The sequence below is a fragment of the Phaseolus vulgaris genome, chromosome 9 (genome assembly GCF_000499845.2).
Source record: "Phaseolus vulgaris cultivar G19833 chromosome 9, P. vulgaris v2.0, whole genome shotgun sequence".
Taxonomy (NCBI): domain Eukaryota; kingdom Viridiplantae; phylum Streptophyta; class Magnoliopsida; order Fabales; family Fabaceae; genus Phaseolus; species Phaseolus vulgaris.
This window is the reverse complement of record NC_023751.2, coordinates 14,970,780-14,983,342: the sequence shown is the minus strand read 5'-3', so window position 1 is coordinate 14,983,342 and position 12,563 is coordinate 14,970,780. Positions and strand designations below refer to the sequence as shown.

Below are 12,563 nucleotides of genomic sequence, written 5' to 3'. Positions count from 1 at the left end.
CATGTTGATGTTTTCTAAAACTTTTCACTCCAACTTATTTTATTATTTTTATATTTAATAATTTAATTTATATTTTATTTAAATAACTTGATTTGGTATATTATTATTATTTACGGTTGTAATAAGAATGTCAAATTAGAACAGTGGTGTCAAAACATTTTTACTGGGTAAGAGTAGAAAAAAAAAAAATAGACAGAAGAAGAGTAAAACAGAAGCTTCTTTCCAGAATACACAGATTTTCTGTAAAATGAAAGAATGAACTAAGAAATGGAATTAAAATTAGAATAAATTTTGTTTTACCGTCATTGTATATGTATATATCAGCGTCCTTCTTTTTCATAAGTTCTTTCGAACTCAAGTATATAAATAATGTTGCAAAATGTGTGGATAAGCTAAAAACAGTTATATTTATAGACAATTTTTGAGTTCCGTCATTTTATTTACCGAAATACAGTTGCTAACACTTGTTCTCTACAGTTCCAAAAACATTTGTTCTCTACCGTCAAATCAATGCAAAGCAAACCTATACTGTTAGAAGTTTGAGCCATGGGTGCCTCTGTGTTTCGTTTGGGCTTATGATCCAATGATGCTTCAGTAATGGTTGGATCACACAGCCCTCTAACATACGGCTTTTTCTTCCTGCACCTCCATATATTCTCCTTTCACCTCCTTAAATTTTCATATTTCCAAATACCTCTGTAATATTTTGGATTATATAATCTGAATTTTTTTTTTCAAATTTATAATTCGCTTTCGATTACATAATTCAGAAGTTTTTTTTCATATGCATAATTAGTTTCTGGATTATGTAATCTAAAAGTCTTTTTCAACTTCCGAATTACATAATCTTGAAGTTTTTTTTCAAATGCGTGTTTGGATTACATAATCCAAAAGCTCCTCTATAGGGATGACACAAGAAGGATAAAAAAGATATTTTCACGTTGGATATGGGGTGACAGAAGAACCTATGGAGGTGCAGGAAGAAAGTGTAAGGTACGAAACTTGTTTCCCTTAATACCTTATATATATTTTTATATCTTATGCTTCGCTTCGTAAATCATAAAAAGAATCAAATAGAGCAAGTAAAACAACAAGAGAGAAAGACAAAAAAAAGTATTAATGAAAAAAATATTTAGATAATAGATACTGTTGTTTAATCAACAATATCAAAGACAAACTCAAGAATATATGTAGACAATTACTTCCTCCACCCCCACAAAACTTGAACACGCGCCTGATTTTTATATGAAATGACAAAGATTTCCTTGAACAAAAGAGAGTAAAAATCCATATATATTATGGATTTATTTTTTTAATATATATTGGATTTTTATTTCTGAAATATTTTTTTTTAATTTTTGAGATTTATTTTCTAAAATATATTTCTAAATTTTGTTTTCTGAAATTTCTTTTTCCTACTGTATTTTTTTATTCCAGAATTGTTTTTCAGAATAGAATTTTCATTTTCCAATTCTATTCTTCTTTACTTTTCAGAATACAAAAATCTATTCTGAATTTACTTTTTTGAAATGTATTTTTTATTCTGAAATGGAGGGCAATTTTGACAATTTCAAGATGGATGGGTGTAGGTCACAATTTATAAGTTGCATAAAGAATTTGTCATATATATATATATATTTTAGCCCGCCATTCTGAGAATTAAATAGGGTTGATTAAGTTCAGGATTAATATGTCACTTCTCAATTTGGTCATCCAAAAACTTATTTGACATAAATAACCTTTTAGATGTCAAGATCCATAAACAAACTTAAATGAGTTCTAAATCTTGATATCGACACCATTTACAACACACCATTTTGAACATAAAAATTTAAAACTCATAACTCACTTCTAAAAATATTATCCAAAAACTTTAATAAAACATGAAAATCACCGTCTAGATATCTAAATTTAAAGTTTATAACCACTGGATTTCTACATCCGTTAGCTTGCAAATATGAAACTAAGAAGAATGTTGAATTTTAAATTTTATATTAGGTGATTATCTTAAATGATAAACAACAGCCATTAAATAGAAGTAAACTTCTTAGTGAGAATTAACATAATAAAAATTACGTAGCACACTGATATTTAACTTTCATGTGCATAAAAAATTAAAATATATAAACCCTATTTAATTATTTTCGGATGTCTGTGTGATACACATACACATCACAAATCAAGTTCACTATTCCACTTACTGGCATTTACAGCAGCTCTTACCGTCACTCTAGCAAGAGAATAATAAAGATAACAAGATTCGTCCAAATTTAATTTTATAGTTAGAAGTGTCAAATAGTGAAAATGAGTGAAGTGAATAATATAAAAAGAAAAATACCTGAAAATTTAGATTAAAATAATATTAAATTTTTGTATATATTAATACTCATCAGTTTTACATATTTCAAGTTAAATTCCGACTTTTTTTTATGTATCCACTAGAAAATGTTGATAGCTGTTTGCTATTAAATTACAACAGTTGTTGTATTATTTATTAAAAACTAGTACTCCTTCCGTTTTTTTTATAAGAAATAACTAATTTGTATTATTATTTAGCTAATTTGTGAATTTTTTCAATTATTATTATTATTAGTTGCTGAGGAAATATTCTCAAAAAAGGTGGAGGAATTGTTAAACTCCAACAACCTCAAGTTTCTCTTTCCTTGAACTTAATGTGGTATTCCACAATACACTGAATACAAAAACTACTACATAATTAGTTGCCTGTTGCTGATATGTTTATGCATCTATTTTATCGTTTAATCATAAAACAACAAAAATATGTACTGGAAACAGGAGGATGCCAAGTTGATGCTTGTCCTGGAGAATATTCAGTACTATTTGTTATGATATTTGCACACATACACACACAAAAGGAAGCAATCCATGTGCCTTAGAAAATATCATCATCCTCTGTATGTTTTTTATATTCTTTTTCTTTTCAATTATTTACCCAAATTCATTAAATTTAAGGCCATCATTGTCTTCTTGTTTTTGTTTGTTCAGCTACTTTTCATTTTTATTTTCTAGCAGGTGATTTTTATAATTCTATTTGTGATTCCTTTTGCTTCTGTGCTAGAGTATCTGTAGATGAGATATTTATTATATTATATCTGCTATCGAAGATTAAATGCAATCTTCAAGCTGCAGTTCACATTTGGCTTTGATTTCTATTGAGAAGTATACTTAATTTAGAGATAACCCTCGAGTGTAGGACATGACTTTCTTCTAAACTTGGATTTAAATTACTGATTGTATTTGTTTTTCACTTGGACAATCTGATATTTCTTGGAAAAATTTTAAATACCATAAAACTTCTGTATGTCATAACTCGTGATCCTCATCAAATAAAAAACAAAAACATTTGTGTTTTACTATGTGAGATTATATAAGTAAATTTTATGTAGCTATACGTTTTCCATGGGAACAAACCCGAAATATTTGGTGGGGTGGCTTCAAAGTTACCAAATTGTAATTCGTTCCTTTTATGTGCTTCCACTTTAGTTATTTTGGTTGTTCATGTTCACGCCTCTGGTTTGCAAAAATATATCACTTCACTTTCATATACAAACAGAAACACATGAAATGGAATTACCAAAATGCTGCAAGGAATTGAAATTTATGGCATCACGAGATCAAACAAATCTTTGGAAGAATTCTGTATCTCTTTTTCAAAAACTACAACTACAATTCTCTCAAGACATTTCTTCCTATATCCACTCGTACAACAAACTATTCGCAGAAAAGACACTAAAAAATCACATCATTAGTTATTTATTCAAATAAAACAAACACTTGAATCAGTTGACTGATATCTATATTTATGAATAAGTTGCTAAGCCTCTTTCCCATCTACGGATCAACAAGCTCAATCAATTAAAAGGGTTATAGCAAAAAGAGTAATGATTCTGGAAAAACTGAACTAAAAGTTCCAAAATGAATTTGGTGGAAAGCGTACGATTTTAACTTGTCAACATGAGAATCGCCTATTTCAGCTTAGACTTGGATGATCTCTGAAGCGGTTTCGCAGACGACCTGACAGGGGCTGACCTAACAGCCTTCTTCACATCATACTTAACGGACGAGAAAGCACATAACAAAGCAATCACCATTGTTGGGTAGACGTACACAGCTTTTGAAGGATCAGAATTTACTGGTTTTCCTAAAATCCCTTCTTTGACCAATCCCCAAATTATAAGAAGGTTACCAAACATGCTCATTCTTCCAGGTTTCAAAAGACCCACAAGTGCTCCTGCCACTAAGAAATAGCTTCCCGCAAGAACCTGGAAAACAATTGATGTATATTTAGATGAAAAGTATCAACAGAAGCATAGAAACAGAAACCTAATGGAAATGGAATTGGGATACAAATCAAATAATTAAAAAATCCACACAGCATATGAAGGTATATCAAATTGCAAATAGACAAGAGTAACAAGGATCGATTATGGAGCACATTTAATGTGACTTTTAGGACCTAAAAGTATCAAAACAAACATAAAAACAGAAACCCAATGGAAAATGGACCCATGTACTACAATGAAATCAATTGATAAATCCACAAGGCAGATGAAGATATAACAATTTGCTAATAGACAAGAATAGCAAGAACAATGACGGCACACAATTTACATGACTTTTAGTAATAATGCCTCTTTAATTTATCAACAAAGTGTTCTCTTTAGCCAGAGTTTTTTTCATCTTCCTTGGATGGTAACTAAAACTTGAAATCTAATAATCAACTTTTATTTAGTGTTCAACTTAGCAAAGACATCTGTATTTCAATAGTAAATATTAACAAAGCCCACCAAAAATCCTTGACAAGAGTAACTCTCAAATTAGAAAAGATGGTCACAACTGGCAAGAACAAACAACTCCAGAAAATGAGAAAGTAGATTTAATTTAACTTTTAAGCCAAAACAAGATACCTCAACAACCAAAAGACAAAAGGTGTAGGGTGATTAAATTGTCTAACCTCCAAGCGTTGAAGATCAGTTACTGCAGAAGCTTCCTTCACACTGGTCAAATTATACAAGTCCAACAAACTGTCCCAACTTGGAACAGTCATGTTGTGGATGAGGCCGTTCACTGCAGCCCCTGGGTACAGAAGGCCCTTCACCACAACAGCAGGAAAGATTTCACTTGCAATTAACTGCGACGATGTGACATGCAAAGGGTTTGTACACATGCCAGATCTGCAACTCACCCTGTAAAAGGATAAATTTCAAACAAGCTCAGTGCCACAATTGTTTTTTACTAGTTTTTATATAAGAACTTCTAGAGCAAAAGAAAAGAAGAAAAATTGAAATTAGCTTCTTAATAGATTAAAATCAGTTTATGCATTTGTAGAAACTTTCTCATATAGTCACTAAATTCTAATTTTTAGCTTGTTTACAATCTAATCTTAGCTTCGCCTACCAAATTCAATTATCCACGTATTTACGAGTGTAAAGTTACTCCATCAACCAATTAGAAATCATTCACTATATCCCGATTAAAGTAAATTACACGATGATATTCGATCAGAGGATAGTGTAATAAAAACATTTTAGTACTAGTACATGCTAATTAAGCTATTTAACTGCCATATAACAACATAAATAACAAGGTTATTAGATCACAGAATAAACTAAGTAAAAATTTGGTGGCATGTGTGAAGATAACCAAAGTCAACCATCAAGCGATTAATGATTTTAGAGTTGATATTAACCTTTTAAGCACAAAGGCGGTTAGCATAAAGGGAAGAATCAATCAAATATCGATTTCTGTCTAATCGAACACAAACATTTTCCTTTTCTCTGTCTTTCCTAATCCCTCTTTCTAGTTTTTTTTTCTTGCGACGACCGTGGACAGAATTCAAGAGTTGGATGAAGATGATTTTGACAGTAAAGACAAAAATTGGGCATAACTTGGGAAGGAGTGGAGGTGGGGAGTACCTGAAAAGAGGGATCTGAAAGATGATGAGAAGGAACAAGATGCGAGCTGCTATTGTGGAAATGTTGTCGGTCCATTTCGACGATGCCGAGGGAGTTGCCATGGAGAGGGAGGATCTGAAGCTTCTAGACTTTGCGGAACCTCTTCCCCGTGGCAGCTATTAGCAACAGGGTATTCCTCTGTAATTTCCCCTCCTTTATGTGTTCTACTTCATTTTTTTTTCTTTTTTTTACGAAAATAAAATTATCAATTCCATTATTTATATCATTCAATCTGATTTACAACATTCCCACCTTTTTTATAATAATGATATTAGAATAATAATAATCACATAAGAGATAAGAATGAACTATACATCACTGGTCAAAATTTACTTATTAACATAAATTATAAAATGAAAATATATTATATTAGTATAATAATTCCAACATCATAAATTTAATGAAAAAAATATTTTGACTTGTTTTTTAAAAATATATCAAATTTGAAAATATCTAAAATAATGAGTAATAAATTAAAAAAATTATCGTTGGATAAAAAAATATTGAAAAAAGAAGATATATTCCAAAATAAAACTTGTAAAAAAATATGAAAGCCCTGGGAGGCAGTGGATAAACCCGGAAGAAGAGAAGGATGAGTGCGGCGTTTCAGTGTTTATGGGGTGCTCCGACTGAACCTTTCCTCGTACCTGTCCAATCCCTCACTCTTCCTTTCCATCGAAAACCATTTTTCTGCTCTGTTCCTCATTACTCTCCCGCTCGTAACCTCTCTTCTGTAATCGTTGCCGCTTCTTCCAAAAAGAAAAAAAACAAGGTCGTTTCAGCATCACAATATCTTTTCTGCTTCTGTATATTTCTCGTTTTTTTTTTTAATTCTCGATTCTAGCTTTTAGGTTTCTCTGTGCTCAGATTCACTGTCACTTAATTTTATCGCTTTATCTTTTGAAGAAAAAACTGTCTCGTCATCATGTCACTGAGGGCGGCGAGGAGGATATGGACGCGTTTGAGCTTCTCTTCAAGCAACTCGAACAAGATCTCAAACGCGGTGATTTGTCAGATGATGATGGCGAAGGTGGGATAACTGAAGAAGAGATGGCATTGCTTGAACGTGAGTTGGACAATGCCTTGGGGGACTTTGATTCAGAATTGTTGAACTCGGATGTAATCGACATTGAACTTGGTAGTGATCCAGAGAATGATGGTAATGGTGATGGTGGTGAGGGTGAGGGTGAGGGTGAGGGTGAAGATGGAGATGAAAAGCAACTGAACCTTAAGAATTGGCAGATGAAGAAATTGGCTAGAGCTTTGAAAGCCGGCCGCCGCAAAACAAGTGTAAGTGTTTGTTCACTATTTTAAGAAATTACCTTGTTCCAATTTCATTTTTAAGTGCTTAATTAGCTGACTATTAACCGATAAGGATGTGTTCTGGGGACCATAACTAAGGGTATATGGGATTGTTTTGGTTACCTTTGGCTGAGGTTAAGTGTTCTGATTTGTTCCCTACTTGAAGTGCTTCTATGATTTTTCATATGTGTTTAATAAATCACGATCAGTTTGGGAAAATGTCAATTATTTTATAAGCCTTTTATCCCAACATGGTCGCTAATAAGGTGCATCTGATTTTAGAGTCTCTTTTTAGTAGTCGGGGAAGGTAGAACTTAGAAGCTAACTATTGACTGATAAAGACGGGCCATGTCTGGTTGCTTGCTCCTTGAATGACCTGGATTATTCATTAAATGCACTTCATTCTAGTTACTGCTGAGGATATTAATTTAATTTGCAAACCCCTTAACTTCAGCCTGAAATTTTATTTTGCATTTTCATTGAAATATTCAGATTAAAATGGTGGGTTGAATTTTGCTAGAAAGGGAGCAAATTTGAAGGTAGTATATGTGTGTGTCCAAATGGTTAAGTTGTTGTGAAAATAGGAGAAAATCAGTAATCATAGGTGTGTCATGGACACTGTATTTAAGGATTATTTTGCCTTGGATAAATTTAATAATGCGAAAATGCCTTATGTTTTAATGGTGTTTTCTGGGAAATATCTTGGTTCACATGAAAAGTATTTCGTTAACCCAGTTTTCAAGGGGGAGGAGAAAGAAGAAAAAAGAAAAAAAAAATCATTTTCAGAACGCCCTCAAAACTTGTTGGGAAGACAAGTGAATAGGATTAATGGATCGGCCAAGACAGGATTAGACTAGATCAGTAAAATAAGGTTAGAGTATATTTGGTACAACCAAGTCAAAAGCTTACTCCTCCAAAGTTCTAGATACGATAATCTTTTCTTTGTTTTCTCGAGATCTTAAGGGTTAAGCGTACATGAGTGAATTCATTTTATTGTCATGCATACTTAACATGAAAGACACTGTTGCCGGAACCGTCCCTTATATCAATTTCAGGATTCCATCCCTCAAATTCACTTTTTGAATTACTGCAGATAAAAAATCTTGCTGCCGATCTTTGTCTTGATAGGGCCCTTGTTCTTCAATTACTTCGTGAACCTCCTCCAGATCTCTTAATGATGAGTCTAACTATACCTGATGAACCCACTACAACAGTAGTATCACTTGAAACTAAGCCCAGCGAGATTTTGCTTCAAGAAATAAGTATTGATCAAACTGAATCTGAACCCAAGGCTAATGTACCTATTCACACCTTGCAACGTAATTGGGATGCTCAAAAGCGATTGAAAAAGGCCCATGTTGACACTCTGGAGAGAGTTTATAGGAGATCAAAACGACCTACTGTAAGTAACTTTTATCATGCTTCTATATTATAAGTTTTGTGATATATGATGATCCATAACTACTTTTTTTCTGAGCTATTTTACTTCACTTTTCTCTTTTACTAGCAGTTATTCCCCTTGATTACAAAGTCTTAAGGGTGAAACTTCGAATAATACATGTTTACTAGTATATTGAGGTTTTATACAAAACAGTTAGATTGTATAAATTCAGTACCTTTGTGCTTTATGATTCTGTGTCATATTTTTTGTTTGAAAATCTCTGTGACATGTACTGCAACTACTAAAATGACAGTCAATAAATGACTCTAATTATCGGAGCTCAAGGTAAATGTTCCATTCATGTGAATATCTGAGAGATATAAACTTCATTCCTTCTCACACACACTGAAAGTCATTAAACACTACATATGCACAATTTCACTTGTTGTTACCTTTATTGGCACCAAATAAAGTAAAAAAAGGGGGCTGATGAAAAGAAAGAAAAGTCTTCCTAATCAAACTACTTTGTTTTCTAATTTTCATACTACGTACAAATATGATCTGCTGTCATTTGGTTTTGCATTAAAGTTTAACATAAAGGTGAATCTATTCTGACTAGAGGATAACATTAAAAACACCTAAACAATACACATAATTTTTTCATTATTGTAATCATTTCATAGTTTTCCTCAACGCATTTTGTTATATTTGATACCCTTATCTGTATGTCTTGAATCACAATGCAGGATGCAATGATCAGCAGCATTGTACATGTAACAAACATTCCTCGAAAAAGAGTTGTTAAGTGGTTTGAAGACAAGCGTGTTGAAGAGGGAGTTCCAGATCACCGTCTTCCTTACCAGCGCTCTGTTCCTGAAACTGCTTGAAGATTTTTGTCTTTGATTCTGTTTTTATGTTGCAAGATGTGTGACAAATCTTACAATTGTACAGAATATATATATTAGGTTTCACCAACTCTGGCAATGTTTTGGGATTTAGCCATGCGAGGATCAGGAATTAGAAATAGGACGAAAGTGACTGTTATAATACTGGCTATCGAGAATGGCGCTTCATTCCCACGTTGTCGTCCATTGCTTCCAATGTCAAATACTCAAAAGTTCAGAGAAGGGTTTCTCTGGTTCTGTTTTCTAATAGTCCTTTGAGAAAGATAATATAATTTCGGTAAATTACACAAACCTGAGGTAATCGAATTATGTCGAAATCCCAGTTTTTTTTTCTTACAATTTTACAGAGGTTACTTATTTGTATTAAAAGTATTACCTTTCTAATTTTTTTATATTTTACATGTAATCCTTAAATTTTAAAGACATCATAAATGAAGTTTTTAAATATGTTATAGGTGCAATTTCTTTTGAGGAAGAATTTTTAGAGAGTAATTTACTTTGATATGAAATGTTTTATAATAAAATATGTTGTGTTAGATGAATATTTTTTTTTAAAAGTTAAAGTAATTTTGATTATTTAAAATTAAAATATTTTAAATTTTACCTAAAAATTAAATATTTTAACTTTTTATAATTTTTATATCTTTAGTTTGACCTTATATGGGATATTGTCGGTTTGGTTTTTAGTATCAATGTCGTTTATCTCCAATGTTAATTCTTTTAAGTTAGTGTTATTCTTAGTTAGAAATTTTTTATATTAACAATGTTTTTTAACTATGTCAAATATATATATATATATATTTTTAGATAACATTAAAAGGTTATTTTTAATCGATCTCATTCGAATTTTTTACCTACATTGATAAAAATGTAAATTAAAATTATTTTTCAACTAAAACATTATCAATGAGAGTTTTCTAGTCCAATAATTGTAGGAATGCAGTTAGGATTTGTTACCTACCAATAATTGTAGGAATATACCAGTTAGGATTTGTTACCTAGGCCAGTAAATTTATTTTTCTTTATTTTTTGGCTGATGTAAGTAAGAGTATGCAAGTAAGAGTTTTTTTTAGTCAATATGAAACTTTCCATAAATATTGACCAAATTATTTCAGTTAAAATATATAATAATAATTATTTTTCAATGTTTACATGATTTTTTTTTAATATTTTTACGTTGGAAAGTAATTAAAACACTGGATCCAAACCATTTAAATTAAATGTATTTAATTGTTTTTTTAAATTGTCAAAAATTCCATTTAGACACAATGTAGGTTTTGCATTAATTAACTTAAGGAAGTTTCACAATAGCTTTCACGTTTTCCAAGTCTAAGGGAGATTCTTTAATTTCTTCTTCAACTCAAAAATAAATTATTTACAAAACATATCAAAATAATTTATTTATTTCAATTTATATATAAATTCTTTTAAAAAAATTAATAGTTAAATTTTTAGATAATTATAATTCAAAAGCATGAAATATTTGTTGAATTAAAAACATGATTATCAATTACACATGTACTCTTTATAAGAAGACATTGTGATGATTAAAAAAATAAAATATATAAGTGTAATTTGAAAAATAAAAAAAGTCTAAAAAATAAATTTCTCATTGGATATATATAATCAAAGATCGTTTGAATCCTGAGGTTGTATCTAAAGTTTTATATTTATATTTTATTAAAAAACACTTTTTAACTTAATTCCTTTATTTTTTTTTTACTATATAAGGTCCTAAACATAATTGGATCGAGATAATAAATGAATATTTCAAGGCATAAATAAATATTTATTTATTAGAAGAAATTATTGATAACAATTATTAATCACAACTACTTTTTACTCATGTGATTTATAGTATTATTATAATCCTACATATGCTTCCAATGGACATATTTTTAAGGGTTTAAGTTCTTTGAATTAGTGTAAAGTGCAATTGCCAATAGAAATCCGAAAACAATGTTTTACCTAATGTTATGTAGAAACTCTAAAATTTTCAAGCAGCACTCGTTCAACACTCTAAAAATATGTATTTTTTTTTTAATTTTTTTTTTCAAACTTAAAATAAAACTGGTTTCAAATGGTTCGCAATTGGCTTTGTTAATAGCATTTTCTGACCACAACATGAATGGAACTATACACAAAAATATCAGTATTCGAAGTACACATTATGTGAAAATTTACTGTATACAAATATTTACTATTTATGCAAGTAACTTTTATTATTTAATTATGTTCCGATCTCAAGTCGGTTAATCGCTTTGGAGATTGGTGCTCCGTCACGGTCTTATCCTTAAAAGGCACTTCACTGGATTGAGGGGCTAAGGAGCCTCTTAAACCCCACGATGGATGCCAATGTTTCGACCTCAAGTCGGTTGGACAGCATCGCTAGATTCAATCACCGCATCCGAAGTATTATCTGGAGGTCGATGCTCTGTCATAGCTTTGTCTTTAAAAAGTGTTTCGGTGGGTTGAGAGAGGAGAAAGTATATAAACTGCCATTGACCTTGACTCTTGAGCAACGTGAGACTATATTGACGTACGAAACAAATTACATAAAAATGAAAATAATTTGGAGGTACCAGATTTTATTTATAAATATAAAAAAAAATAGGATATCAAATTTATAAAATATACTATTGTTTTAAAAAATATTTTTATTAATATATATATATATATTAGTAAATTAAGTTCTTTCGTATACTACTAAGCTCCGTCGTTAATAAAAATCGTAGAGATAAACATATATAATTTAATAAATTTATATATGAGAAAAGCGAATTGAAAATATAATTTCACTAGACACATTCTATTCTGTCGGTAGCTGATAATATTATTACAAGAAATTGAAAACAAAATAATGAGTGTTAGTTGTAACGGTCCAGTTATTATACATGTAACAGGGCATATCAGTAATTTGGTGGATGATGGAGGACATTTGTGAATGGCGTGGCACCGACAGCCGGTGAGAGGAAAACCGGAAGCACCCGGTAATAACTC

General features: G+C 30.8%; 2 protein-coding genes across 2 annotated transcripts; one reads left to right on the top strand and one right to left on the bottom strand.

Annotated features, from left to right (window-relative positions):
• Positions 1–3,646: 3,646 nt before the first annotated feature.
• LOC137820034 (uncharacterized) lies at positions 3,647–6,079 on the bottom strand. Its single transcript, XM_068623808.1, has 3 exons — positions 5,937–6,079; positions 4,976–5,207; positions 3,647–4,283 (listed from the first exon to the last, which is right to left on the bottom strand). Exons 1-3 carry the CDS (start codon positions 6,035–6,037, stop codon positions 3,987–3,989), a joined length of 630 nt encoding a protein of 209 aa, XP_068479909.1. The 5' UTR covers positions 6,038–6,079; the 3' UTR covers positions 3,647–3,986.
• A 117-nt stretch (positions 6,080–6,196) lies between these two features.
• On the top strand, positions 6,197–9,810 carry LOC137820033 (protein OVEREXPRESSOR OF CATIONIC PEROXIDASE 3). The gene is made up of 4 exons (XM_068623807.1): positions 6,197–6,747; positions 6,882–7,265; positions 8,371–8,679; positions 9,405–9,810. The coding sequence occupies exons 1-4, from the start codon at positions 6,568–6,570 to the stop codon at positions 9,543–9,545; spliced, it is 1,014 nt and encodes a 337-aa protein (XP_068479908.1). The 5' UTR covers positions 6,197–6,567; the 3' UTR covers positions 9,546–9,810.
• Positions 9,811–12,563: the final 2,753 nt, after the last annotated feature.

What these genes read in the sequence shown, in the direction of transcription:
- LOC137820034 (XM_068623808.1), bottom strand. Translation starts at nt 6,037, where the DNA reads ATGGCAACTCCCTCGGCATCGTCGAAATGGACCGACAACATTTCCACA. An exon ending in TTTCAGATCCCTCTTTTCAG is followed by an intron (nt 5,208 to 5,936) that starts GTACTCCCCACC and finishes ATCCTTTTACAG; the next exon opens with GGTGAGTTGCAGATCTGGCA. An exon ending in CTGATCTTCAACGCTTGGAG is followed by an intron (nt 4,284 to 4,975) that starts GTTAGACAATTT and finishes ATTGTTTTCCAG; the next exon opens with GTTCTTGCGGGAAGCTATTT.
- LOC137820033 (XM_068623807.1), top strand. Translation starts at nt 6,568, where the DNA reads ATGAGTGCGGCGTTTCAGTGTTTATGGGGTGCTCCGACTGAACCTTTC. An exon ending in CCAAAAAGAAAAAAAACAAG is followed by an intron (nt 6,748 to 6,881) that starts GTCGTTTCAGCA and finishes TATCTTTTGAAG; the next exon opens with AAAAAACTGTCTCGTCATCA. An exon ending in CCGGCCGCCGCAAAACAAGT is followed by an intron (nt 7,266 to 8,370) that starts GTAAGTGTTTGT and finishes GAATTACTGCAG; the next exon opens with ATAAAAAATCTTGCTGCCGA.